Source organism: Amblyraja radiata, chromosome 10 (genome assembly GCF_010909765.2).
Source record: "Amblyraja radiata isolate CabotCenter1 chromosome 10, sAmbRad1.1.pri, whole genome shotgun sequence".
In the NCBI taxonomy this organism is placed as follows: domain Eukaryota; kingdom Metazoa; phylum Chordata; class Chondrichthyes; order Rajiformes; family Rajidae; genus Amblyraja; species Amblyraja radiata.
The window spans coordinates 9,824,133-9,851,376 of record NC_045965.1 but is presented as its reverse complement, the minus strand read 5'-3'; the positions used below and the strand labels follow the sequence as shown (position 1 = coordinate 9,851,376).

The window sequence follows — 27,244 nt, the reverse complement described above, 5'->3', positions numbered from 1 at the left end:
AACACCAGAAGCTAAAGATGGAGAGATGCTTCAGTTCCACACAAACATTTTCTCACCAAAACTGATTAAAATATTAGAAGTTTTAAGTATTTTCTACATTCAACAATCGCTTTTATTAATAAATGCTACGCCTCGATTTCTAGATTAAATGATAAGGGACTTTCAAATTCCCAATACATTATACTTCAGCAATATAAATAATTATTTGCAGTCACAGAGCCACACAGCAGGGAAACTAAACTGAGGCCCAAGATGTCCAATCTACACGTCCCACTTGCCCCCTTTTGGCCCCTATCCCTCTAAACCTTTCCGATTCAAGTACGTGTCCAAAATGTGTATGAATGTGCACCTCAGCTGCTTCACAGAAACTCTTGCTGAAAGTTTGTGTTTAAGCCAACTCCTGAAACTTGAGCTTAAAATTCTCATTCGATACTGCAAGGAGTGTTTAGACTCTAGAGATAAGCCCTTTGTCACCAAGTCTACACCGACCAGCAATCACCCCATACACTAGCACTATCCTACACACGCGGGATAATTTACAATTTACAGAAGCCAATTAACCTACAAACCTGCACGTCTTTTAGAATGTGGGAGGAAACCGGTGCACCTGGAGTAAACCCACTCGGTCACAGGAAGAATATACAAACTCTGTACAGACAGTACCCATAGTCAGGATCAAATACGGGTTGGTCTCTGGCACTGTAAGGCAGCAACTCTACCACTGCGTCATTGTGCCGCCCTGTTATCATGGCATTCTGCCTGATGAGGCACTCAGCTAGACATACTTAAGAAAGGATGTACTAGCCCTGGAGGCAGTGCAGCGAAGGTTTACAAGATTAATTCCTGCAATGAGGGGATTGACATATGAGGAAAGGTTAAGTAGGCTGGAACTCTACTCTTTGGAGTTTAGAAGAATGAGAGGCGATCTCATTGAAACATATAAGATCGTGAGGGGCCTTGATCGGGTGGATGCACCGAGGATGTTCCCAATGATCGGGGAAACTAGAACTAGGGGACATAGTTGCAGAATAAGGGGGGGCTCTTTTAAAACTGAGATGAGGAAGAACTTCTTCACCCAGAGGGTGGTTAATTTATGGAATTCACTGCCCCAGGGAGCAGTGGAAGCAGAAACATTAAATATATTTAAGACTAAAATAGATGGTTTTTTAGCTGCCAAGGGGATAAGGGGCTACGGGGAGAGGGCAGGGATATGGACCTAGGTATGGTTAGTATAGTAAGACCTGAGTGATCTCCTGGACAAGTGTCGATCGCCTGGATTGGGGTCGGAGAGGAATTTCCCGGATTTTTTTCCCGAATTGGACCTGGGTTTTTATCCGGTTTTTTGCCTCCCCCAGGAGATCACGAGGTTCTTGGGGTGGAGAGGGGTGATAGCGGTATAAAGGGGAGGGTAGTGTCTTGTGTTCTGTGTCTTGTGTCTACTGTTTGTGGGTAAGTGTGTCTGTTTAGTGTTCAGCCATGAGCGAATGGCGGTGCGGGCTCGACGGACCTGGTGGTCTACTCTCGCACCTACTTTCTATGTTTCTATGTTTCTATGGTCTGTTGTCCCTGTTGAAGATGAAAGGTTCATACCACTCTCTTCAAGAAGAACAAGTCTTATTTCCAGGAGTCCATGCCGATGTAAATGTTCCAGCCAAACCGCTGGAGGAACTCAGTGGGTCAGTCAGCATCTGTGGAGGAAATGGACAGGCGATGCTTCCAGACTCGAATCGTTGTAAATCCATTCCCTCCACCGATGCTGCCTGACCTGCTGAGTTTCTCCAGCACTTTATGTTTAGCTGTAAGATTCCAGCATTTTTGACAAAACAGGACAACTGTCCCAAAATGTAACTGGTCTTTGTAAATTGCCCCAAAAGTGTAGAAATTGGAGGAGAAATTGGGATAACATAGACATTGTGTGAACGGGTGATCGATGGTGGGCCAAATGGCCTGTTTCCATGCTGTATCTCTAAACTAAACGTCAAGTAACTACTTAAATGTCTACTTAAAGCTCTGTTTAGTTTAGTTTAGTTTAGTTTAGAGATACAGCGCGGAAACAGGCCCTTTGGCCCACCGAGTCCGCGCCGACCAGCGATCCCTGCACATTAGACCTGGCAGCAGCACGGGTTTTACAGGATCTCACAGAAATGAGATGGGTTCCTATATAAAGGGTGCAGCAATCAGTGTTCCACATCCTTTATCTTTTAGTAAGGGAAATGTTTAAAAAAAACACATTGCCTGAAAGACTTGTTGTCAGAAACCGTAACAGAATGGCTTTGGAGACAGGCAGTCCAACCAGACCATTCTCCTGGTGTTGAAAACATATTGAATTAAGCCAAATCTCTCAGTTTCTTTCCACTACAAGTCAATCTTCTATTTATCACTGATTTTTCTTCACCATGGTATACGAAAAAATGTAAAATATCAAAAAGTATGAAAATTATGGAAATTTAGCAAATATGATTTTGAATCGTCCAAGAACAAAATCCTATAATAGTTCCATGGCACTAAAACTGTTATTAGCTAAGAATTAACATAAGCCTTTCAGAAGGCTTTCGACAAGATCCCACATAAGAGATTAGTATACAAACTTAAAGCACACAGTATTGGGGGTTCAGTATTGATGTGGGTAGAGAACTGGCTGGCAAACAGGAAGCAAAGAGTAGGAGTTAACGGGTCCTTTTCAGAATGGCAGGCAGTGACTAGTGGGGTACCGCAAGGCTCAGTGCTGGGACCCCAGCTATTTACAATATATATTAATGATTTGGACGAGGGAATTGAATGCAACATCTCCACGATGCTGGGGGGCAGTGTTAGCTGTGAGGAGGATGCTAGGAGGCTGCAAGATGACTTGGATAGGCTCGGTGAGTGGGCAAATGCATGGCAGATGCAGTATAATGTGGATAAATGTGAGGTTATCCACTTTAGTGGCCAAAAGGAAAGTAGACTATTATCTAAATGGTGGCCGATTAGGAAAAGGGGAGATGCAACGAGACCTGGGTGTCATGGTACACCAGTCATTGAAAGTAGGCATGCAGGTGCAGCAGGTAGTGAAGAAAGCGAATGGTATGTTAGCATTCATAGCAAAAGGATTTGAGTATAGGAGCAGGGAGGTTCTACTGCAGTTGTACAGGGTCTTGGTGAGACCACACCTGGAGTATTGCGTACAGTTTTGGTCTCCTAATCTGAGGAAGGACATTCTTGCCATAGAGGGAGTACAGAGAAGGTTCACCAGACTGATTCCTGGGGTGTCAGGACTTTCATATGAAGAAAGATTGGATAGACTCGGCTTGTACTCGCTAGAATTTAGAAGATTGAGGGAGGATCTTATAGAAACGTACAACATTCTTAAGGGGTTGGACAGGCTAGATGCAGGAAGATTGTTCCTGATGTTGGGGAAGTCCAGAACAAGGGGTCACAGTTTAAGGATAAAGGGGAAATCTTTTAGGACTGAGATGAGAAAAACATTTTTTACACAGAGTGTAGTTGAGGCCAGTTCATTGGCTATATTTAAGAGGGAGTTAGATGTGGCCCTTGTGGCTAAAGGGATCAGGGGGTATGGAGAGAAAGCAGGTACAGGATACTAAGTTGGATGATCAGCCATGATCATATTGAATGGTGGTGCAGGCTCGAAGGGCCGAATGGCCTACTCCTGCACCTATTTTCTATGTTTCTATTATATTGTAACATTGCACCTTTGTTCTCCCTGAAGGTTTATATTAATTTTTTATTTTCTTATTTAAATATTGTGAATTCTTGAGTTTAGTTGAGTTTAGTTTATTGTCACGTGAACGGAGGTACAGTGACAAGCTTTTGTTGCATGCTAACCAGTCAGCGGAAAGACTATACATGATTACAATCCAGCTGTCCACAGATCCTGTATCCTACAAATACAGGATACAGGATAAAGGGAATAATGCAGAGTGCAAGATAAAGTCCAGTAAATTCTGATTAAAGACAGTTCAAAGGTTTCCAATGAGGTAGATAGTAGGTCAGGCCTGCTCTCTAGTTGTTGGTAGGATGGTTCAGTTTCCCGATAACAGGCATTATCCTGGATTATCCTGGTTTTCCAAAGCCACAAATGAAAGAAGCAGCAATATTCCTGTGGGATCTCCAGCGTTGCGTTGTGCCATGGTTATATAAACTGATGTTTCAAAACTATTTACAGTGCAAGTTACAGTGAGGGGTTGCATTGAATTGTTTTCTTCATTCGTTTTTACGGTCATTATGTTAATCAAAATTATTAGCAAGCAAGTCTAATGGGGAATGTGAAATGAACATTGCCGATGAACTAAGGACAATAATACTAAACGTTATAAAGCCAATATCCATCACAATCATTCTCAGTGAATTTATGATTTTAGAAAGCAAAATTAAGAATGGCACAGTGGTGCAGTGGTAGAGTTGCTGCCTTACAGCACCAGGGTTCAATCCTGACTATGGGTGCAGTCTGTACAGAGTTTGTATGTTCTCCCTGTGACCACGTGGGTTTTCTCTGGGTGCTCTGGTTTCCTCCCACATCCCAAAGATGTACAAGTTTGTAAGTTAATTGGCTTTGGTAAAAATTGAAAACTGCCCCTTGTGTGTAGGAAAGTGCTAGTACACGGAGTGGTCGGCATGGACTCGGTGGGCCAAACGGCCTGTTTCCGTGCTGTATCTCTAAACTAAACTAAAAATTCTATATCACAATGTTTTCTTTTTTATTTGTCCTTTTAGCAAAGAAGATGGAAAATAGGACAGTACAGCACAGGAACAGGCCCTTCAGCCCACAAAGTGGTGAATCTCTGGAATTCTCTGCCACAGAAGGTAGTTGAGGCCAGTTCATTGGCTATATTTAAGAGGGAGTTAGATGTGGCCCTTGTGGCTAAAGGGATCAGGGGGTATGGAGAGAAGGCAGGTACAGGATACTGAGTTGGATGATCAGCCATGATCATATTGAATGGCGGTGCAGGCTCGAAGGGCCGAATGACCTCCTCCTGCACCTAATTTCTATGTCCATGTCTAAGTCTGTGCTGAACATGATGCCAAACGAAACTAATCTCCTCTGCCTGCATGCAATCCATATCCCTCCATTCTCTGCATATCCATGTGACTGTCTAAAAGCTGATTAACTGCCACCATTGTATCTGCTTCCACCACCACCCCTGACAGCACGTTCCAGGCATCCATCACTCTCTGTCTAAACAAAACGTCACCGCACAATTTTGAGCTATGTCTTCAAGTTTTTGACATTTCATTACTGGGGAAAAAGTTATGACTGTCTGTCCTATATCCACGCCTCTCATAATTTTATATACTTCTGTTAATTCCCCATGCAACCTCCAGCATTCCAGAGAAAACAACCCAAACTGTCCAACCTCTCCTTACAGCTAATACTCCCTAATCCAGACAGACCTCTTCTGCACCCTCTCCAAAGCCTCCACATCCTTCCACAAACCAACGACGTGATACTTTATTGCATCTGCAGTCTCTTGTGTCTCTGTTTAACATTTAATTAGTTGTGTTGGGAGAATGATTGCTGATACAATGTACTTTCACTGGTACATGACCAGTGACTCCAAACGGCTTGCCAGAATGTCAGGCAGCACAGCGGTAGAGTTGCTGCCTCACAACGCCAGTGTTTGATCCTGACCTCAGGTGCTGTCTGTGTGTGAGTGTAGTTTGTACCTTCTCCCTGTAATGCATGGGTTTCCTCAGGGTGCTCCAGTTTCCCCCGACATCCCAAATAGTCGTGGGTTTGTAGGTTAATGGGACTCTGTAAATTGCCCCCCCCAGTGTGTAGGGAGTGGATGAGTATGTGGGATAACATGGAACTAGTGTGAAAGGGTGATCGATGGTCGGCATGGACTCGTTGAACCAAATGGCCTGTTTCCGAGCTGTGTCTTTCACTCAGTCAAAGATTTGTCTCAACTAGTGGGTCCACTGTTTCCATTTACCTGGCTCTGGTTGCTATTGATAGCACAAACAAAATGCTTTTCAATGTACCTCGGTAGACGTGATAATAAACAAAACTAAAATACTGCTCTCTCTGAATTCTCTCACTCCCACAGTGCCACAGTAACATCTTCTCCTCCTGACAATGCTTGGATGGCGCTAATGACTGACAATGTCATTGCAAATGTTTTATTTAATATAGCCAGGATATTGATTTATTTACTTCAGATGCACATCCAGGAACAATGCTAGAGTTGATTAAGCCTGGTTATAAATACTGGATGATCAAGTTTAACTGTACAACCATTCACAAATTCCAACATTTGACATTAGCTGGCTTGATAAATGTGCATCATCTCCATGTTCTGCTACATGTTACAGTTCTTCACTAATATCAACAAACTCTGTATATTGTAGTTTACTATTTTACATCCAGGACTTCGAATAGTTTATTATCCCGCTTACCAAGTTACGGTGAAAAGATCTTTGTTGCGTAGCAGCCAGTCAAAAAAAAGACTATACACGATTAGAATCAGGTCGTCCACCATGTAGAGATAAAGGATAAAGTAGGTATGTTGCAAAGCGTACCTGAAGCGTCGTGGAAAATCTGTCGCTGCGGGTGTGAGCGATTTTGGCGCCGTTTAGAGGGGGGCGGGTTTAAAACGCGATTTTCTCTAGGCTGTTCAAATCGAAGATGTTCAGCCTAGTTAATTATTAACGAAAAATCGCTCGAAGACCCCGTCGCAAAAGCTATTATTAGTTTTAAAGGCCTCGTAAAATAGTTATAGTAGTTTAAAAATCAATCTCTAAACCCGCGACCGCCAGCAACCGCAGGGTCTCATAAAGCAAATAGCAGAAGGTAGGTTGTATATTTTTACATTAAAAAGGGCTTCTAAAGATCCCTTTATACAAAGTTTAATATTGCGAGTAGCTCATTTTGGGCCTATTATATCCCGCAGTATTTTTCTGGGCATTTGGGGGCACAAATCTACCGCAATGTGAACGTTCTAAACCAGCGCGTTCCACAGGGACCCACTGGAAAGCTGATTTAAATGGGCATTTATTTACAGCAATTGAACACTAAATTCCTTCCATTTGGCCTATAAATTAATGTAAATGAGATTTAAAAATCATGTTTTATTGTGAATTATTTGTGAATATTATTTGGACATTTAGGCTATTTAAAAATGTTAATCATTTATTAAGAAATGGATAGATGTTTAGATCTAGTAATTGAAGTCTGAAATTAGCTACAATTAGGTAACTAACTAATTATATGCTTTAATTTCAGGTCATCCAAGTAAGATTATTTTATATTTGTTTCAGAATGCTTCAATCTATGATAACTGAAAATTTCATTCAGTTCTCTTAATTTTTAAGAAAGTTATGGGCTTTTGACTGTTCACGATCACAGCTTTTTTGTTATGTCCATAGAAAATCAATAGGGAACAAGATGCTCATTTCCCAGTATGAAAATGGCCATAACTTTTTAAATACTTGAGATATGAAAGTGAATTAGGTGTCAAATTAAACTTATTTTTATGCTTTATCTGATGGGATAAATTGCAGACTTGATTTTTAAAATCTCAAAATTTTGTAACATTGCTAGATAAAGGGGACAAGATTTAGTGCAAGATCCAGTCCAATAAAGATTGTTCAAAGATCTCCAATAAGGTTGATGGGAGGTCAGGACCACTCTCTAGTTGGTGAGAGAACCATTCAGTTACTTAATAACAGCTGGGAAGAAAACTGTCCCTGAATCTGGAGAAATGCATTTTCACACTTCTGTACCTCTTACCCTGGTAGAGGGGAGAGGGGGAGAAGAGGGAGTGTCCGGGGTGGGACTGGTCCTTGATTATGCTGGTGGCCTTGCCAAGGCAGCGTGAAGTGTAGATGGATTTCACGGAAGTGAGGTTGGTTTGCGTGATGGTCTGGGCTACGTCCACAACTCCCTGCAATTCCATGCGGTATTGGATGGAGCTGTTCCCAAACCATGCTGTGATGAATCTCGATAAAATGCACCCTAGACATAAATAACCCCACGCTGAATGTTGGCAGCCGGCAGGCAAACATTGGAATAAGTGCCGGAAGAACACAGCATGTCTGGCAGCATCTGTGAAGAGAATGAACGGGCGACATTTCGGGTCAGGACCCTTCTTCAGACTGATGGGTCGGGTCGGCAGAAGGGTTTTCCTCATATCTTTCAAAAACTCAGTCCCCATCACTTATGAACTGATGAGCAAAGGGAGTAGGTGTACAGGGTACAACTACACCACTAAGTTATACATTAATCCAAGCATAGAACAGAATGAACAAGGATCCCGACCCAAAGCTTCACCCATCCATGTTCTCCAGAGATGCTGCCTGACCCGGTGAATTACCCGGCACTTTGTGTCCTTATCCGTAAACCTGCATTTGCAGTTCCTTGTTTCAACAAGAAAAGACTCTTCGGCCCGATCTGTCTGTGCTGAACAAGATGCAATTCTTTCATAGCTGTTATAGAACTGCCTGGCCCCACTTCTTTCCGGCATTTAGTTTAGGTTAAAGATATAGCGTGGAAACAGGCCCTTCGGCCCACCCGAGTCTGCACCGACCACCCATCCATCCCCGCACATTAACTTATCCTACACACACTAGGGACAATTTACTTTTTTTTAACACACCAAGCCTGTACGTCTTTGAAGTGTGGGAGGAAACCGAAGATTTTGGAGACACCCACACAGGTCACAGGGAGAACGTACTAACTCCGTACAGACAAGCACCTGTAGTCGGGATCGAACCCGGGTCTCTGGCGCTGTAAGGCAGCAAATCTAAAGCTGTGCCACCACCAGTATTCTACCCTCTCCTCTCACTACAATCAGTCTGAAGAAGGGTCCAAGTCAAAACATTGCCAGTCCATATATCTCCCTCCACAGGTGCTGCCTGACCCGCGGACTTCCTCCAGCACTTTGTATTTTATTCACGATTCCAGCATCTGCAGTTCCACATGTCTCCAGCTAAATCATGAAGCTGTCGTGTTTTATAGTGCATGCTTTAGGAATTGTGTGTACAGTGGAGCAAAGGGACGTTGATAAATCTAAGTGGATCCATGCAAAGATAAAATTAAAACACAAAGTTGATTTACTTGATATAGATCCAAGTTTGACACAGATCTGCAGCCCATCCACTTCATCGCCACACTGACCTTTCTGCCCTGGGCTCCTCCATTGCTAGAGTCAGGCCACAGGCAAACTGGAGGAACAGCACCTCATATTCCTCTTGGGTAGCTTACAACCCAATGGTATGAACATTGAATTCTCCAATCTGAGGTAACAACCCTTTTCTGCTCTCTCTGTCCTGTTCCACACCCTGATGTGCACCCATTCCTCCTACCATCCCCCTCTTTTCTCTTTCCCCACGCCCTCCCCGTCCTCTTTCATCGATATCCTTCTCTCCAGCTCTACATTTCACTCCTACTCCTCTTCCTCTCTCCATATCTGACATCCTTTCATCTCCTTTTCACCTTTGGCCATTGTCACTTACTTTACCCATCAATCCCCTCTCCCTCTTCACCTGCATCCACCTATCACTTGCCAAGCTTTGTTCCACCCCAACCTCTCTCTTCAAAGCTTTCTCCTCTGCTACTCCAATCAGACTGAAGAATGGTCTCAACCCAAAACGTCACCTCTCCATGTTCTCGAGATGCTGCCTGACTCTTTGAATTACTCCAGCACTTTGTGTTTAGCTCAAGATTCCAACATCTGCAGTTCCTTTTGTCTCCACTATCATGCACTTTCATTACTGCTCTTTCTACTTGTCTCTGAAGAAGGGTCCCGACCTGAATCGTCACTTATCAATGTTCTCCAGACATGCTGCCAGACTCGCTGAGTTACTCCAGCACTCTGTCTTTCTTTCAATAAAGAATTGACAGACCCTCTAAGCTTTCTATGTTTATATAATTTCATCAACAAAATCCTGCACATTTAATATTATTTCATCAACAAAATCCTGCACATAGAAACATATAAAATTATAAAAGGGCTGGACAAACTAGATGCAGGAAAAATGTTCCCAATGTTGGGGGATTCCAGAACCAGGGGCCACAGTCTAAGAATAAAGGGGAGGCCATTTAAAACTGAGATGAGAAAAAACATTTTCACCCAGAGAGTTGTGAATTTGTGGAATTCTCTGCCACAGGTGATGGATGCCAATTCACTGGATGAATTTAAAAGAGAGTTAAATAGAGCTCTTGGGGCTAGAGGAATCAAGGGGATATGGGGAAAAGGCAGGCACGGGTTACTGATTGTGGATGATCAGCCATGATCACAATGAATGACGGTGCTGGCTCGAAGGGCTGAATGGCCTCCTCCTGCACCTATTTTCTATGTTTCTATGTTAATGGCAAAAACAAACAAATCTCATCTGGAAGAATCTCCGTGGCAAAGCAGAAGTAATGACAACAACCGACAAAGAAGTGACAGAACGTGGGAAGAAAAGGAAACGACTGTCGGTGCAGACATCTTGAAGTATAAAATTTAAATTAAATATTTTTATCGCTGATAGAGAAAAACAAAATAAATAAGTTGCCAGATATGCAGAGGGCAGTGCATAAGATTGGAGTAGAACTGATGATATATTTTGCATGCAGATTCTGTCTGGAATTTTCTAATATCTAATTTCAGCAGTAAATAAAACAGTTATTGCCATTTAAATGCAATGCCTCACTTTTCAAATACGGACTAAAGGGGAAGCTACCGGTTCGTATAGAAACAGATTCAAATTGTAAATCTATAAATAATGCTGGAAGTAAAATTCAGTGGTTTGCATATATAAAACAGCCTAGGAGATGCCTTGCACATTGTCAACTGAGCAACAGATTTTGTCAATTAAGAGTAGTCCGTGTACATTAGCAGAAGGCCGTACCTCTGATGTTGCGAGCTTTTGTGTCTCTGTGCGATAGATGCCAATGGGGATATCTCCTGAGGAAGAGCAAAGCTTTTGATACAGCCGGCCGTATGTCCGGATCCACAAGTCATCTTCTGTGATCTTCATCTGTGTGAAAAAGGACAAGACCACTCAGTAAACATGACTTTGACATTGGCCCGCAGACTTCTCTGCACTTGTCTGGACGCATTGCTTTTGCCGAGTTTAATTGGACACAATGATGGTTCAAGTGGAATCTGTTCAAGGGGAAAGGTATGTTCATGATTCATCGCCACAGAGTAGCCTTGAACTTGGGTTTGATTATATTTTTCCACATCAGTTCATAAGTCTATAAGTCATAGGAGCAGAATTAGGGCATTCGGCTCACCGAGTCTACTCTGCCATTCACTCATGGTTGATCTATCTTTCCCTCTCAACCCCATCTTCCTGCCTTCTCTCTGTAACCTTTGACAACCTTACTAATCATGAATCTGTCAATCTCCACTTTAAAAACATACTATGACGACCTCCACAACAGTCTGCGGCAATGAATGCCACAGATTCACCGCCTAGATTAAGTAATACCTACTCATCGCCATTCTAAAGGTACATCCTTTTATTCTGAGGCTCTGCACTCTGGTCCTAGACTCTCCCACTAGTGTCTTGTCCAGATACATTGCTTTTGTTGAGTCTAATTAGACACAATGATGTTTAAAGTAGAATCTGAACAAGGGAAAAGGTAGATTAATTATTCATCATCACAAAGTTGCTTTTATCTTGAATTTAATCATGTTTTTATATCTATCTATCTATCTATCTATCTATCTATCTATCTATCTATCTATCTATCTATCTATCTATCTATCTATCTATCTATCTATCTATCTATCTATCTATCTATCTATCTATCTATCTATCTATCTATCTATCTATCTATCTATCTATCTATCTATCTATCTATCTATCTATCTATCTATCTATCTATCTCTAAAACTCATCTTGTTTTGTACCTACATTGGCACCTATACAGGCATAGATAGGGTAGACAGCTGGAACCTTTATCCCCAGAGTGGCAATGTCAAATATCATAGAAAGTACAACATAGGGATAGGCCCTTTGACCCACATTCAGACAGTCAGAACCTTCTTCCCATGGTGGAAGCGTCATAGACTAGAAGGCATAGCTTTAAGGTGAGGGGGGTCAAGTTTATAGGAGATATGTGGGGCAACTTTTTGTTTCCCCACAGAGGGTGGTGTGTGCCTAGAACACTCTGCCAGGGGTGGTGGTGGAGGTATTTAAGAGACTTCTGGATAAATTCATGGATATGCAGGGAATGGAGTGATATGGATTATGTGCCAGCAGATAAGAGTTCAATCTGGACTTCAATCTGGACTTCCACTGTTACGCTGATGACACCCAGATTTACCTTGGCACCAAATCCCCCCACAACCCCCCCCCCCCCCCCCCCTCTCCCATATCAACTCCTGTTTGTCAGCTATAAAAACCTGGATGCAACATAATTTCCTCAAACTCAACAGCGATAAGACAGAATTCCTCCTCATAGGCTCCAAAGCCACACTCAGCAAAATCAATAACCCCATTCTCACCATCGACGGCACCACTGTCTCCCCATCTCCCCAGGCCCGCAACCTTGGCGTGATCTTTGATTCCACCCTCTCCCTTGAGCCTCACATCCGCCATGTCATTAAAACCTCCTTCTTTCATCTCCACAACATCGCCAAACTCAGACCCTCTCTCACACCGCCTGCTGCTGAAAGACTCATCCATGCCTTCATCTCCTCCCGACTGGACTATTGCAACTCACTTCTCCTTGGCATCAGCTCCACCTACATCAACCGACTCCAACTGGTCCAGAACGCAGCCGCCCGACTCATCACCCACACCAAATCCTGGCATCACATCACTCCAGTCCTCAAACAACTTCACTGGCTTCCCATCTCCCACCGGATCACCTACAAAATCCTGGTCCTCACCTACAAAGCCCTCCACCATCTGGCCCCCCCATATCTCACTGACCTCCTCTCCCCCTACCAACCCTCACGGTCCCTCAGATCCACATCAGCCGGTCTCCTCTCCATCCACAAGTCCAACCTCCGCAGTTTTGGGGACAGAGCCTTCTCCAGGGCAGCTCCCAGGCTCTGGAACTCCCTCCCCCAACTGATCCGCAATTCCGTGTCCCTCACCATCTTCCAGTCCCGCCTCAAGACCCATCTCTTCACCTCTGCCTATCCTTAGCCCCACGTCCCCGTCCCTTTTCATCTGTGCATTAATTGCCTCATACTGTGTTTTGTATTGAATTCTGTCTTTACTTTGTGTACTAGTCATGTCTCTACTATTTATTTCATTCCCCTTACATGTTTTTCCTCTACCTGCTCAATTTTTGTAAGGTGTCCTTGAGACTCTTGAAAGGCGCCCATAAATAAAATGTATTATTATCTTGGCATCAAGATCGGCATAGACATTGTGGGCTGAAGGGCCTGTTCCTGTGCTGTACTGTTCTACTTTTAAAGATTACAATTAAAAATAAAAACACTGAAGATGCAATATACCCCCATTGAACCTTCTCAACACTGCTATTGAACACAGTAAGCGTGAAGACAACTTTCCTGTTTGTGTGCTCTGCTGCTCCATGACTCTATAGGTTTAGTGGAATATGGACCAAATGTGGACAAATGGGATTAGCATCGATGGGGTTTGTTGGTTGTCATGATAACATAGAACCAGTGATAACAGGTGATTGATTGACGGTTGGCATGGACTCGGTGGACTGAAGAATCCGTTTCAGTGCTATTTCTTTCAATCTTATCATGGCTTGGCCCAAGGGTTTGTTTCTTTCTTGCTTGTTTATTATTGCCATGTACTGAGGTTCAGTGAAAAGTTTTGTTCTGCGTGCCATCTAAACAGATTAGATAATACCATGCATAAAAACAATCTTCATACCCAAGTATGATAGATAGAGCAAAGGGGAAGATACAGAGTGCAGAATATAGTACTCAGTATTGTAGCGCACCAGTTCCAGAGACAAAGTCCAATGTCCGCAATGGGGTAGAGGTGAATCGGATAGTACCCAAGCTTACGGAAGGACCATTCAGAAGCCTGATAACAGCGGGGAAGAAGCTGTTCCAGAGTCTGGAGGTGTGTGCTTTCAAGCTTCTGTACCTTCTGCAAGACGGGAGCAGGGAGAAGGAGGAATGAGTTCAATCCAGACTACAGGTTCTCTCCTAAAGGAGTTTGTATGTTTGTATGTTCTCCCCCGTGATCTGTGTGAGTTTCCTCCCACACTCCAAAGACGTGCAGGTTTGTAGGTTAATTGGCTTTGGTAAAATTGTAAATTGTCCTGAGTATGTAGGATCGAGCTACTGTACAGGATGATCACTGGTCGACGCGGACTCTAACTTGACTCTAGTGTCATGACTCTGACTTGAGTTTAGTGTCGTGACTTGAATTAATAATTTACCGAGGCACAGCATATTTTTCGCCCCGTCGTTACCTCCAATCAAACTGTGGACTGTTTTGCAATGCAGGCACATGAGCTAATGTGAAGCAGTGTCTCCTTACATTGATGGAACATCAGCCCTGGGTTTCTCTCCTGGTTTTCTGAAAAGTCAGAATGCAGCAATTCAAAAATACTGATGGACAAATGTGTCACCTTCTGCAATTTATGTGTCCCAGATGCAAGATGATGAACAGTCGGACTGACAGACAATCAGGCAGATAACTGTGATTAGCAGTGCAACTGTTCACCGAAAAGTGGAAAAGATACCTCAAGTCCTCTCCATCAGCCGCCCAAGTGCACATAAACTTGGCAACATGGACGTGTATTAAAGCCATTCACCAGTGCAAAGTAAATCTTTGCTTTGATGGTAGGGGCTATTTTCACAAAATTGCTTCACCCTGTGATTTTTTCCATTGTAGAAACAACAGTCTGGCACAGTATTGCAGCAGTAGAGTTGCTGCCTTCCAGCACCAGAGACCCGCGTTCAATCCAGACTACGGGTTCTGTCCGTACGGAGTTTGTACATTCTCCCCGTGACCCGTGTGGGTTTCCTCTCATACTCCAAAGACATACAGGTTTGTCGGTAAAATTGTAAAGTGTCCCTAGTGTGTAGGATAGTGCTGGTGTACGGGGTGGTCACTGGTTGGCGAGGACTTGGTGGGCCAAAATACCTGTTTCCGCTTTGCATCTTTAAAGTCTAACGGTCTGGATCGAGCTCCTGCTCGTGAATCGTTACTGTCTTCAGGGTTTACGCTTTAATGGCCAGCTCTTTGAGCAGCGCTAAGGAAGGCAGGAGAGGCCTTGATTGAATGCTTGATAGAATTGATTGAAAGAAATAGCATGGAAACAGGTTCTTCCGCCCACCGAGTCCATGTCGATCATCGATCACCCGTTCTCACTGGTTCCATGTTATCCCACTTTCTCATTCACTCCCTGCACACTACAGACCAGTTACAGAGGCCAATTAACCTACAAACCTGCACATCTTTCAGATGTGGAATGAAACTGGAGCACCCGGAGGAAACATATTAAATCTTCCCTGTCTCACCTTAAACCCATGTCCCTCTTGTTCTTGATTCCTCTATTATGCATAAAAGATTATGTGTATTCACTCTATCAATTCCCCTCGTGATTTCATGCACCTCTCAGGTGCGTTCACCCCTCAGCCTCCTGCACTCAAAGGAATAAAGTTCTCGCCTGCCCATTTTCTCCCTAGAGAGGGCTGAGGCCCTCTGGTCCTGGTAACATCCTCGTAAATCTACTCTACATTCTTGCAAAATACATGTCCGTCTGCAGATTTAGATTAGTACCAATCTTATTTTATGACACTGCTGTCATTTGTTGCTATAGCTAGAGAGGCCCAGTGGTGCAGTGATGGAGCTGCTGCCTTATCCCTCCAGGGACCTGGGTTCAATCCTGACTCTGGGTGTTGCCTGTACGGAGTTTGCACATTCTCCCTGTGACCGCCTGGGATTTCTCCGGGTGCTCCGGTTTCCCCCCCACACTTCAAAGACGTGTGGGTTTGTAGGTTAATTGGCTTCTGTAAATTGCTCCTAGTGTGTAGGATAGAACAAGTGTATGAGTGATCGCTGGTCAGCATGGACTCGGTGGGCCAAAGGGTCTGTTTCCATGCCGCATTCTCTAAACTAAACTAAACTATAGATAGATACAAAAAGCTGGAGTAACTCAGCGGGACAGGCAGCATCTCTGGAGAGAAGGAATGGGTGACGTTTCGGGTCGAGACCGTTCTTCGACCCTTCTTCTAAACCATAGTCATGGGTAAAGTTTAGTGTTGAGGTGGGTGAGTACTGGAAATATTGTAACAATTACAAATCGGATTTTTGCAATATTATTAATCTAATATTCTTGTTCAGGACAGCTATTATTGACTATGATTATACATTCATTTGGAAAGTAGCTTTCTTTTTGTCTCATAATATTTAATCAGCTCCATATTATTTAAGATGGTAGTGAGTCCTCCGGGCATAATATCGGCTTGGCATGTTTGGTAAAGATATTAACTGAACACCAGAAGATTGTATTCAAAATCAAAACTTACGAGCTGTTTGGACAAACACTTGAATGTCTAACCCCAGCAACCTTGGTGTCATCTGTACAATTACTAACCAACCCACCTAAGTTTACGTCCGATCCTAGTTCTAGTTGCAGAGTTTTAAACAGGCCATTCAGCCCACTGAGTCCACACTGAGCAGCGATCACCCATACACTAGTTCTTTCCTACACACTAGGGACAATTAACAGAAACCAATTAACCTACAAAACTGCACGTCTTTGGAGTGTGGGAGGAAACTGGAGCACCCAGAGAAAACCCAGGCAATCACTGGGAGAACGTACAAACTCTGCACAGACAGAATCGAACCTGGGTCTCTGGCGCTGTAAGGGAGCAAATCTACCACTGCGCCACTGTGCCATCCCTCTCTCTGGATCCTCTCTTTGCATAAAACTATTCTCCCTCAACCTTCAGCTAAGACATATTGGGACATAAAAATGTGGAAGAGACGTATTTAAACTAAATGCTGCACATAAATCTAGCGGCACTAACCTCCACTTCATGCTGCTGAATAAAATCGATTTTTATACCACGCTCTGTGGACTTGACTTAGTTTTATTAATGCTGCCAAGCACTGCGATGGAATCCTCCCACAGCCTTGAACACAGTTGTCGCAATATACTGCATTAAAATTTGGAGTATGGTTCCACATTATACTAGTAAAATACAACAGGGACGCACAGTATGATTGATATATTGTCTGCCCCATCTTTTTAGCTTTGAAGTAGAATTCTACTGATGCAAGCTCAAAGTGTATGATGCAGAAATAGCCACTGCTGAAAGTGCATTGTAAAAGCTTACAATCTGAATTCCCTCATTAACTTACATTCATCACTAAATAATTGTTATATCCAAGTTTTTTTTTCTTTCTCCCACCCGTCCCCTTCCTCATATATTCCCTCCTCTAGCTGCACCTTTCACTCCTCTTCTATCCTTATTACCTTATCTCACACATGGCGACTCTCTGCATACCTTGAGTATGGTGTTCAAAACAAAGAATTTCACTGTGACACCATTTTTGTCTACCTTCGATTTTCCAGCATCTGCAGTTCCTTCTTAATCATTTCACTGTGACATGTCACATGTGATAATAAAGTGTCAATCAGAACCCCCCCCCCTCACCTGTATCCACTTATCACTTGCCAGCGAGTGCTCCTCCCCCTCCCCACCCCCCAATGCCCCAACTAGACATGCACTCTATTTCTCCACTCTCCCTCCACCCACATTCTTTCCTCCGTCTTCACAGTTGGCAATCCTTTTGTCTCACACCTTTTTATTCATCCTTGGCCTTTGTCCAACCATCTGCCTGTCAACCCCCCTCCCCTAACCTGTATCCACCTATCACTTGCCAGGATTTGTCCTGCCTCTCCTCTCTTCCAGCTTTCGTTCCTCCCACCCTCCCCCCCCCCCTTACAATCAGTCTGAAGAAGAGTTCCAACTGGAAACGTCCCCTATCCATGTTCTCCACAGATGCTGCCTGACCCTCTGAGTTACTCCAGCACACTGTGTCTTTTCCAGGCAACCAGCATTTACAGTTCCTCATGTCTCCACGTTTTGCCATTGAGAAATTCCCCTGGCCTGCATCAAATCAGCTTCCAGCTTTGGCAAGGTAGAAAGAACAACATTATCCAGCTCTTTCCAGCAGATACAAAGCTTTTCATATCTGTAGCTATTCTCTGCCGCCTAAATTGACAAGTGCTTATCTACACCAAAGGTGTAATTCCTACACTCCCTATTTTGGTTCCTTTTATTTGTTGGTTAAACTTCAAGCTTTTGATGAGTGAAAAAGCTTACTTCACGTAAGGTCACTGAACAGTGAATAGACACAGGACTTATTCTTATCCAGCATTCTCAGATGGAAGCCGCTGCCAATAACGTACAATAAAGATTCAGAATGAAAATGCCCCTTTGCACATTTAAGCCTCTCCGGTTAATACTGGAACAGATTTTGGTTTTGAAAATTTAACATGCTTTAGACTGTAGAGATAAAACGCCTTCAGCCTACTGAGTACGTGCCGACCATAGATCACCCCGTACACGAGCACTATCCTACGCACCAGGGACAATTTACATTTTTTACCAAAGCTAATTAATTTACAAACCTGTACGTCTTTGGAATGTGGGAGGAAACCAGAGCACATGGAGAAAACCCATACGGTCACAGGGACAAGGTACAAACTCCGTACAGATAGCACCCATGGTCGGGATTGAACCCGTGTCTCTGGTGCTGTGAGGCAACAACTCTACCACTGCGTCACCGTGTCACCCCATGCTGTGATTATATATGGTTAGGGCAGAGATGGTGACTCCTGACTGTGTGGAATTGGGTGCCCTGGAGAAGCAAGAGAAAGTTGATCTACATTCGACCAATGTATAGATTCAAGCAACCGCAGAACACAAAGTGTAACTCGGTGTCTCAGGCAGCAGCCAACGTAATCAATAACCTGTCCCACCCCAGTCATTCCTTCTTCTCCCTGTCCCCGTTCAGGTACAGAAGCTTGAAAGCATACACCACCAGACCCAGGAACAGCTTCTTCCCCTCCGTTATCAGGCTTCTGAACGGTCCTTCCATAAGCGAGGGTACTGTCCGATTCACCTCTACCCCATTGCGGACATTGGACTTTGTCTCTGGAACTGGTGCGTTACAATGCATCAACATTTGCTTAATGGTGGTTTGATTTTAAGCGAACAACAAAGACAACAAAGAACTAATATGAATGGGTGATCAATGATTGGCATGGACTTGGTGGGCTATAGGTGTAACAAAGAACTGCAGATGCTGGTTGAAATCGAAGCTGAAACAATATGTTGGAGCAACTCAGCAAGACAGGCAGCATCTCCAGAGAGAAGGGATGGGTGACGTTTCGGGTCGAGACCCGCTAAACTACAATAAATGAATGTGCCATATAGCTAAGAACTGTATTCTACACTCTGTATCTTCCCCTTTGCTCTACCTTGAGTTGTACTTGAATTTGATTTGATTATATTTATGTACAGTATTATATGATCTGATGGGATAGCATGTAAAACAAAGCTGTTCACTGCACCTTGCCGTGAAATCAAATAATGGCAATTATTTCCTATGCTATGTAAAATTCTAAACCATAACTAGATAGAGATTGGAGTCAGAGAGTAATACAGTGTGGAAACAGGCCCTTCAGCCCAGCTTTCCCCCCGTTTGGTCCATGGCCCTCCAAACATGTCCTATCCATGCGCCTGTCTAACTGTTTCGTAAACAATGGGATAGTCCCAGCCTCCACTACCTCCTCTGGCAGCTTGTTCCATACACCCACTGCCCTTTGTGTGTAAAGGTTACCCCTCGGATTCCTTTTAAATCTTTTCCCCTTCACCTTAAACCTATGTCCTCTGGTCCTCGATTCACCTACTCTGGGCAAGAGACTCTGTGCATCTACCCGATCTATTCCTCTCATGATTTTATACACTCGATTGATGAAACATCTTGGATAGAGTGGGGAAATGAAGAGATTTAGGGAGGGAGAATAAAAACTAATAAAAGTGAACCCATGAAAGAAGTATATAACGTACGAGAGGTATAGATAGGGTCATCTGTCGGAACTTGTTGCCCCCCAGGGTGAAAATATCAAAGATTAGAGAGCATAGATTTACGGTGAGAGGAGCAAAGTTTAAAGGAGATGTGCGAGTGAATGTTTTTTTTACACAGAGGGTGGTGGGTGCCTGGAACACACTGGTGGAGGCAGATACGATAGTTACATTTAATAGGCTTTCAGATCGGCACATGGAAATGCAGGGACGGGAGGGATATGGGTTATGTGCAGGCAGACAAAATTAGTTTAATCTGCCATCACATACGACATGGACATTGTGGGCCGAAGGGCCTCTTCCAGTGCTATACTGATCTGGTTCTATGCTCTAAAATCCCTTCCAACAAGTTCTGTTGGAGTTATAACAGAATCCTGGAGTGGATAATCCTGGCAGTCACGGTGGCACAGTGGTAGAGTTGCTGCCTTACAGCAGATGCAACGTAGGAGACCCGGGTTCGATACTGACTACGGGTGCTGTCTGTACGGAGTTTGTACGTTCTCCCCGTGATCTGTGAGGGTTTTATCCGAGATCTTCGGTTTCCTCCCACACTCCAAAGACGTACAGGTTTGTAGGTTAATTGGCATTTGGTAAAATGTAAAAATAATTGTCGTTAGTGGGTGTAGGATAGTGTTAATGTGCAGGGATCGCTGGGTCGGTGTCCGCGCTGTATCTCTAAACTAAACTAAATATCTAGGGCAGCACAGTGGTGCAGCGGATGGAGCTGCTGCTTTACAGCGCCAGAGACCCGGGTTCCATCCTGGCTATGTCTGCGCGGAGTTTGCACGTTCTCCCTGTGACCGCATGGGTTACCTCCAGGTGCTTCGCTTTCCTCCCACATCCCAAAGACGTGCGGGTTTGTAGGTTAATTGTCCTCTGCAAATTGCCCCAAGTGTGTAGGGAGTGAATGAGAAAGTGGGATAACATAGAACTAGTGTGAACGGGTGATCGATGGTCGGAGTGGACTCAGTGGGCCAAAGGGTCAGTTTCCGTGCTGTATCTCTCTACACTCTAAACTCCAAAATTAGGCCGTAATAGTCGTCATTTTTAAACAGTAGAAACCGAATTTTAAAAAATAACACAATCAGGTGCAAATCTGATTTTTCAGAACAACTAGATAAATGTAACAATGCATAAAAAAGAGCTCAGCAACCTACAATGGTGAACTGGATATTATGACAAGCACATTCAACACACAAATGATAAACAATGAAAATATGAGCTATTGAGCCCATTCAGAAATTACTTAGCAACAGTGAAAGTGCCGACTGGACCACATTGTTGCTTAGTTACCATTCAGTGCTCTCTACCAGGCGCTTTTGGACATACTTTCTTACAAGATTAAACCTGCAAAAAGCTATAGTTTACAACTGCCCAGGCATTAATGTGAAAGATTTAATAGAAGGGACAATGTTTGCTTAATGGCGATTCTTTCTTCAGGAGAACAGGACGCCAAACTGAATAAGCAAGGGAATGAATTCACCAGGATGTTACCTGGGCTTGAGTTATAGAGAGAGGTTGTATCGGCTGGGAAGGGTGGTAGTGGAGGCAGATACGATAGTGGGTGTACTCTATTGATCGTGAGGGGCATAGATACACTGAACGCTTGTATCTCTTCCCAGGTGCGAGGATTCTAAAATTAGAGGACATAGGCTTAATGGGTCATTGATCAATGAGAGCTGGGCTGAACGGCCTGCTTCCATGCTGTGACTCTACAGTGCTGTAGGAACGTCGCACGTTATTGGATTTACTTCATTGAAAGAAGGATGTGGAGGTTTTGGATAAGGTGCCGAAGTGTGCTTCCTTGATTAGAGGGTATAAACTATGAGGAGAGGTTGGACAAACTTGGATTGTTTACTCTGGTGTGTCGGATGCTGAGGAGTATATAAAATGAAGAGGGGCATAGATAGGGTAGACAGTCAGAACCTTTTTCCAGGATATAAATATCAAATACCAAAGGGCATAATGTTAAGGTGAGAGGGGCAACTTTTTTTCTTTACACAAATGGTGATGGGTTTGTGGCACGCACTGCTGGGGTTGGTGTCGGAGACAGATTCTATAACGGCATATAAGAGGCTTTTTAGATAAGCCTCCGTCCCAGAAGCTCCTGTTCCCGTCTCAATGCTGTTGGTCAAGTCGATGTCATTAAGATGTTTGGAAACTCAAGGGAGTGCAGATGCTGCCCTATCTCCCACCCTGCAAGGAAACTGTCCCCTACACTCAGTTTCACCGTCTCCACCGCATCTGCTCCCAAGGTGAGGCCTTCCATTGTAGGATATCCGAGGTGTCCTCTTTCGTTTGTAAATTTTGTATCCCCCCTGCTGTTGTGGGTGGATCCCTCACCCGCGTCTACTCTGGGTCCCGTAGTTCTGCTCTATGTCCATGTTCGCTCCCCCTCCCCCTTGACAGAACCAGAATAGAGTTCCCCTGGTCCTTACCTTTCATCCCATCAGCCTCCACATCCAACACATCATCCTCGGATATGCCCATCACCTCCAACGTGATCCCACCACCAGCAAACATCTTCTCATCCCCATCCCTTTCCACAGAGACCACTCCCTCAGCAACTCCTCCGTTCCCCTCATCCATTTCCACCCAACAGGCCCCTCCCCAGGTATTTTCCCATGCGACAGCAACAGATGTAACATCGGCCCCTATATCTCCTCCCTCACCTCCGTCCAGGGACCAAGGCAGCCCCTTCCAGCTGAGACGGAGATTCACGTGGACCTCCTCTATATTTTTACTCAACGTCTGGTTGGCATTAAGGTCCAAATAATCAAATGTCGAAAGTGGCACTAATTGATGAAAATTTTGCCTTAGATTTAAGGAGTGGCAATACCAAGGAGAGACATTACTAAGCAGAGGCAAGCTGCAACAAGACAGACACGTGGCTATGTTTATGGAACAATTCGTGTTTTAGGAACAAATGGATAAATGGAACTTACTGCGCAGAGGAATCCAGAACCTGGTGTTGTATCCAACCCGAGAAGTAGCCGTGTGATAGATATCATATAATCCTTCACAAATGACTGCAATAAAAACAATTAGCAAATAAAAAAATTAAAACGGAACTATTCACCAGAGTGAAAGATCTTGCTGCAATAATATAAACATATTAGCTACAGCACTTGGAGGTGGCCTTACAGCCCTTCAAGATCATATTTGTCTAAAAAAAGCAGCCAATATCATCAAAGGCCCACATCACCCTGGCCTGTCTTTGACTGTCGAATAATGTAGAATATAGAACAGTGCAGAGAATGCTGGGTAACTCAGTGGGTCAGACGGCATCTCTGGAGAACATGGATAGGTGACGTTTCAGGGCGAGACCTTTCTTTGTGTACAGCACAGGAACAGGCCCTTTGGCCAACAATTTTTGTGCTAAACATGATGCCTATATAAACTAATCTCCTCTGCCAGCACATGATCCATATCCCTCTATTCCCTGCATATCCATGTGCCTATCTAAATTCCTCTTAAAATGCACCGACCATATCTGCCTCCACACAGTACGTTCCAGGGACCCACTGTGTAGAAAACATGCCCCGCACATCTCATAGAGTCATAGAGTGATACAGCATGGAAACAGGCCCTTCGACCCAACTTGCACACACTGGCCAACATATCCCAGCTACACTAGTCCCACCTGCCCATATCCCTCCAAACCTGTCCAATCCATGTAACTGTCTAATTGTTTCTTAAACATTGCGATAGTCCCTACTTCAACTACCTTGTCTGGCAACTCGTTCCATACATCCACCACCCTTTGTGTGAAAAGGTTATCACTCATATTCCTATTAAATCCCTTTACTTTAAACCTATGTCCTCTGGTCCTCGACTCCCCTACTCTGGGTAAGAGACTGTGCATCTGCCCGATCTATTCCTCTCATGATTTACACCTTCTTTAAACTTTGTCACTCTCACTTTAAATTTATGTCCTCTAGTCTTTGGCAATTCCACCCTAGGGAAAAAGGTTCTGACCGTCTCCCCTATCTATGCCTCTCATAATTGTATATACTTCCATTAGGTCACTCATCCACCCCGACACTCCAGAAAGAAAAATCCATGTTTGAATCGTATTTCTCAACAGACATATGCACCTTTTCTATTGAGGAGATCTCAGAAGCTGAGTGACCAATACCATTTACAATTGCTATGTGTAGCAAGGAACTTCAGATGCTGGTTTATACTGAAGATAGATACAAAGTGCTGGAGTAACTCAGCTGGTCAGGCAGCATCTCTGGAGAAAAAAGATGGGTAACGTTTCGGGTCGGAACCTGCCTGAAGAAATGTCCCACCCCAAAACATCACCTATCCATGTTCCCCAGAGATGCTGCCTGAACCACTGCGTTACTCCAGTACTTTGTGTCTATCTTTGGCTCAATTGATACCAGTGCAAGCTTTCATAAATACCAATCATAAATGTTTCTATGTGTAAATAGTCCATGGGGTGCATGGCTTTCCTTTTGAAGAAAAGGCCTGTTTCCACGCTGTATCTCTAAACTAAAGTGGCTGGGTTCCTTTCAGAGCTGAGTGCATCACATGGGTTGACAGTGATGCACTGTGTTACTGACATTTGGTTTCATTGCGAACTCTTGCCTTCAATAACGGAAGTTCACCTTTATTACCAAGCCCTTGGCACGCATCAAGACAGAGCCTGCAGACACCCGCGATATAATCTTTACCTGCAGAAGCTAACATGAATGTAAATTGTACCGAGACTCGTTTGGTGGTAATTTTGGCATTTTGATGAGGCTAAAAAATCCTAAGCCTTTCGCCTGATTATACAACATTTTACATAGTTGGATTCATAAGATGAATGTCAAATCAATATAAATGCCAATCAGCCTGCTGAATAAAAAAATATGTACTAATTTGCAGGTTTAGTGCACACATATTCCTCATTTGGCAATGCTCCAAGTCACCCTGTCCTTATGATTTATTGACAGTCTATTGGAGTTTGGGATTGGAAAGAAAGGGAAGTCAGGTTCTACCTGGTACAGCAGTGTATCTAACATGCTGATGCTGAAGACTCGACCAGCAGCAAATGGTTGACGAAACATGAATGCCAGGTTGGAGCCTTTTTCACGTTCTTTCTGTGGGAGACAAAGTTGTGCGTTTTAGTTGTGATTTCAGCAGAGCAACACTGCCTCTCACTGGCCACTGCACAGAGCACAGACGGTGGATCACAGCACAAAGGCAGCTCCAGTTTAGGTTTAGGTTCATGATCGTCACGTGTACCCAGCTACAGTGAGAAGGTTTCTTTGGCATGATATGCAAACAGATCAAATAAAACCATACATAAACACAATCAAGTCAAACTCAAGTACAGTAGGTAGAGCAAAGGGGAAGATACAGAGTGCAGAATATAGTTCTCAGTATTGTAGCCCATCAGTTCCCCAGACAAAGTCCAATGTCCGCAATGGGGTAGAGGTGAATCGGACAGTACCCTAGCTTATGGAAGGACCGTTCAGAAGCCTGATAACAGAGGAGAAGAAGCAGTACCTGAGAACATCATAGAATCTGCTCAGAATTGAAGAGATGTTGGAGAGGCACTTTTTCTTTGTGTTCCTGAGGATTGAGGTGACTATCTATACTTTTCATAATTTTAGATACTATCAGGTCTCCCATAATCCCCCAACACTCCAGAGAAAACAATCCATGTTTGAAGATGTCAGTGTGCAATTCATTTGAATATGGGTGGACATTAATTGATTGATCGTTAGACACAGCATTGAAACAGGCCATTCGGCCTTCGATCACCCGTTCACACTAGTTCTATGTTATCCCACTTTCATATCACACCAGCGGCAACGTACGGAGCCAATTAACCTACACACCCACACGATTTTGGGACGCTACATGAGTTGCAAGAGAGTTGATGGGACTTAAAGAGAAATTAATATTGAGTATATTATTCCTTGATGCACATTTTTATATTATTTGAAAGTACAGAAATCTATAAAAGCAATTCAATGTTTGAGCCAATGATACTAATTGCCAAGCTCAGCTGAGATATGAAGGGAAGAATTATTTTAATAGCATAGCACACTGCCTATTTTGTCATTGTCATACAAAATAAAAATACTTGAATGCGATGTTCTTTGCTACAAGTCTACAATTTGGTGTTCACCTTGATGTAGGATTAGCATCATGGCTTTAGTTTGCATTGCTGTTACCACATTTAATAGAAAACCTTGTTGAACATGCTCTGAATGAGCAACAAAGAAAAGGTCACTATCTATCCTGCGACAGTGTTCATATTTAAACATTATCAAGGACCTGTGCACGTACATTATAAATTACAATCCTGTTGAACAATTCCACTCCATTACCTGGACCACTGACTATTTAAACTAAAAAAAAAAATCACAGCATAGTTCCAACCAGACAATTCAAAACTGTAATCAAAAGGGAAAAGACAACAAATGGACAGGTAAGGTACATCGATAGTTTAGTTTAGAGATACACTGAGAACGCGTCGACCAGCGATCACCCCGTACACTATAGGGACGTGCGGTCAGGGGAGGCAGAGCCTCACCTGTCATACTCCCAATTAAAATAGCTGTTAAGAAAAGTAAAGAAAAATAATAATATAATAAAATAAATATAAAGATTTTTCCACTGATCTGTGTGATAAATGTCATTTCTATATGAATCTAATCATTTTTTATAGTCAAAATCGCCAAATTTACGCAGCTCCGCTGCAAATACAGGGAGAGGTGAGGCAGCGATGAGCTGAGCCTCCACTCTGATTGCGCAATCCCTCAGAAACTGGATGGAGTGCGGGCAATAAGCGTGTGCCTGTTACTGTCTCTATGTATGTCACCAATGTAATGTTTGTAAACCCCTTCATTACATGCCCTCGCCTTCCATAGTCCAGGTAGCTTATTTCACGTATAAATATATTAAATTTATGCTCGCTGGTCTCTTCATAAAACTGCAATGAAAAAGCACCAGGGGAGGCAGCGATCACATCTGCCTCACTGAGGGGGCGTGTCGAGCCCAGTGAAGGGAGAGCGAGCGTCAATTACGCCGGCTCAGCCCACGTAATTGACGCTACCTCACTCTCCCTCCACATTAGTTAGCTTCAGCAGCGGTGGCGCAGCACTGGATTCCACCGCTGGCGGCGCTGACTTTCCAGCCGCGGGCGGCGCTGACTGGTAGGTTGATTCGTTGATTTGTAGTGGCCGATTCAGAGGCTCTGGGCCGCTGAGAACTCTCAATTGGGCCCCGCGCCTAAGGGGGCCCTGTGCTGGAGTAAT

At 43.7% G+C, this 27,244-nt stretch overlaps 1 protein-coding gene across 1 annotated transcript in view; it reads right to left on the bottom strand.

The window, feature by feature from the left end:
- The window catches only part of kcnt2 (potassium sodium-activated channel subfamily T member 2), a 302,520-nt gene that overhangs the window by 103,698 nt on the left and 171,578 nt on the right, over positions 1-27,244 (bottom strand). The window contains 3 exon segments of the mRNA XM_033029131.1: positions 10,834-10,962; positions 22,928-23,011; positions 24,974-25,075. Coding sequence (XP_032885022.1) covers positions 10,834-10,962; positions 22,928-23,011; positions 24,974-25,075 — 315 coding nt within the window.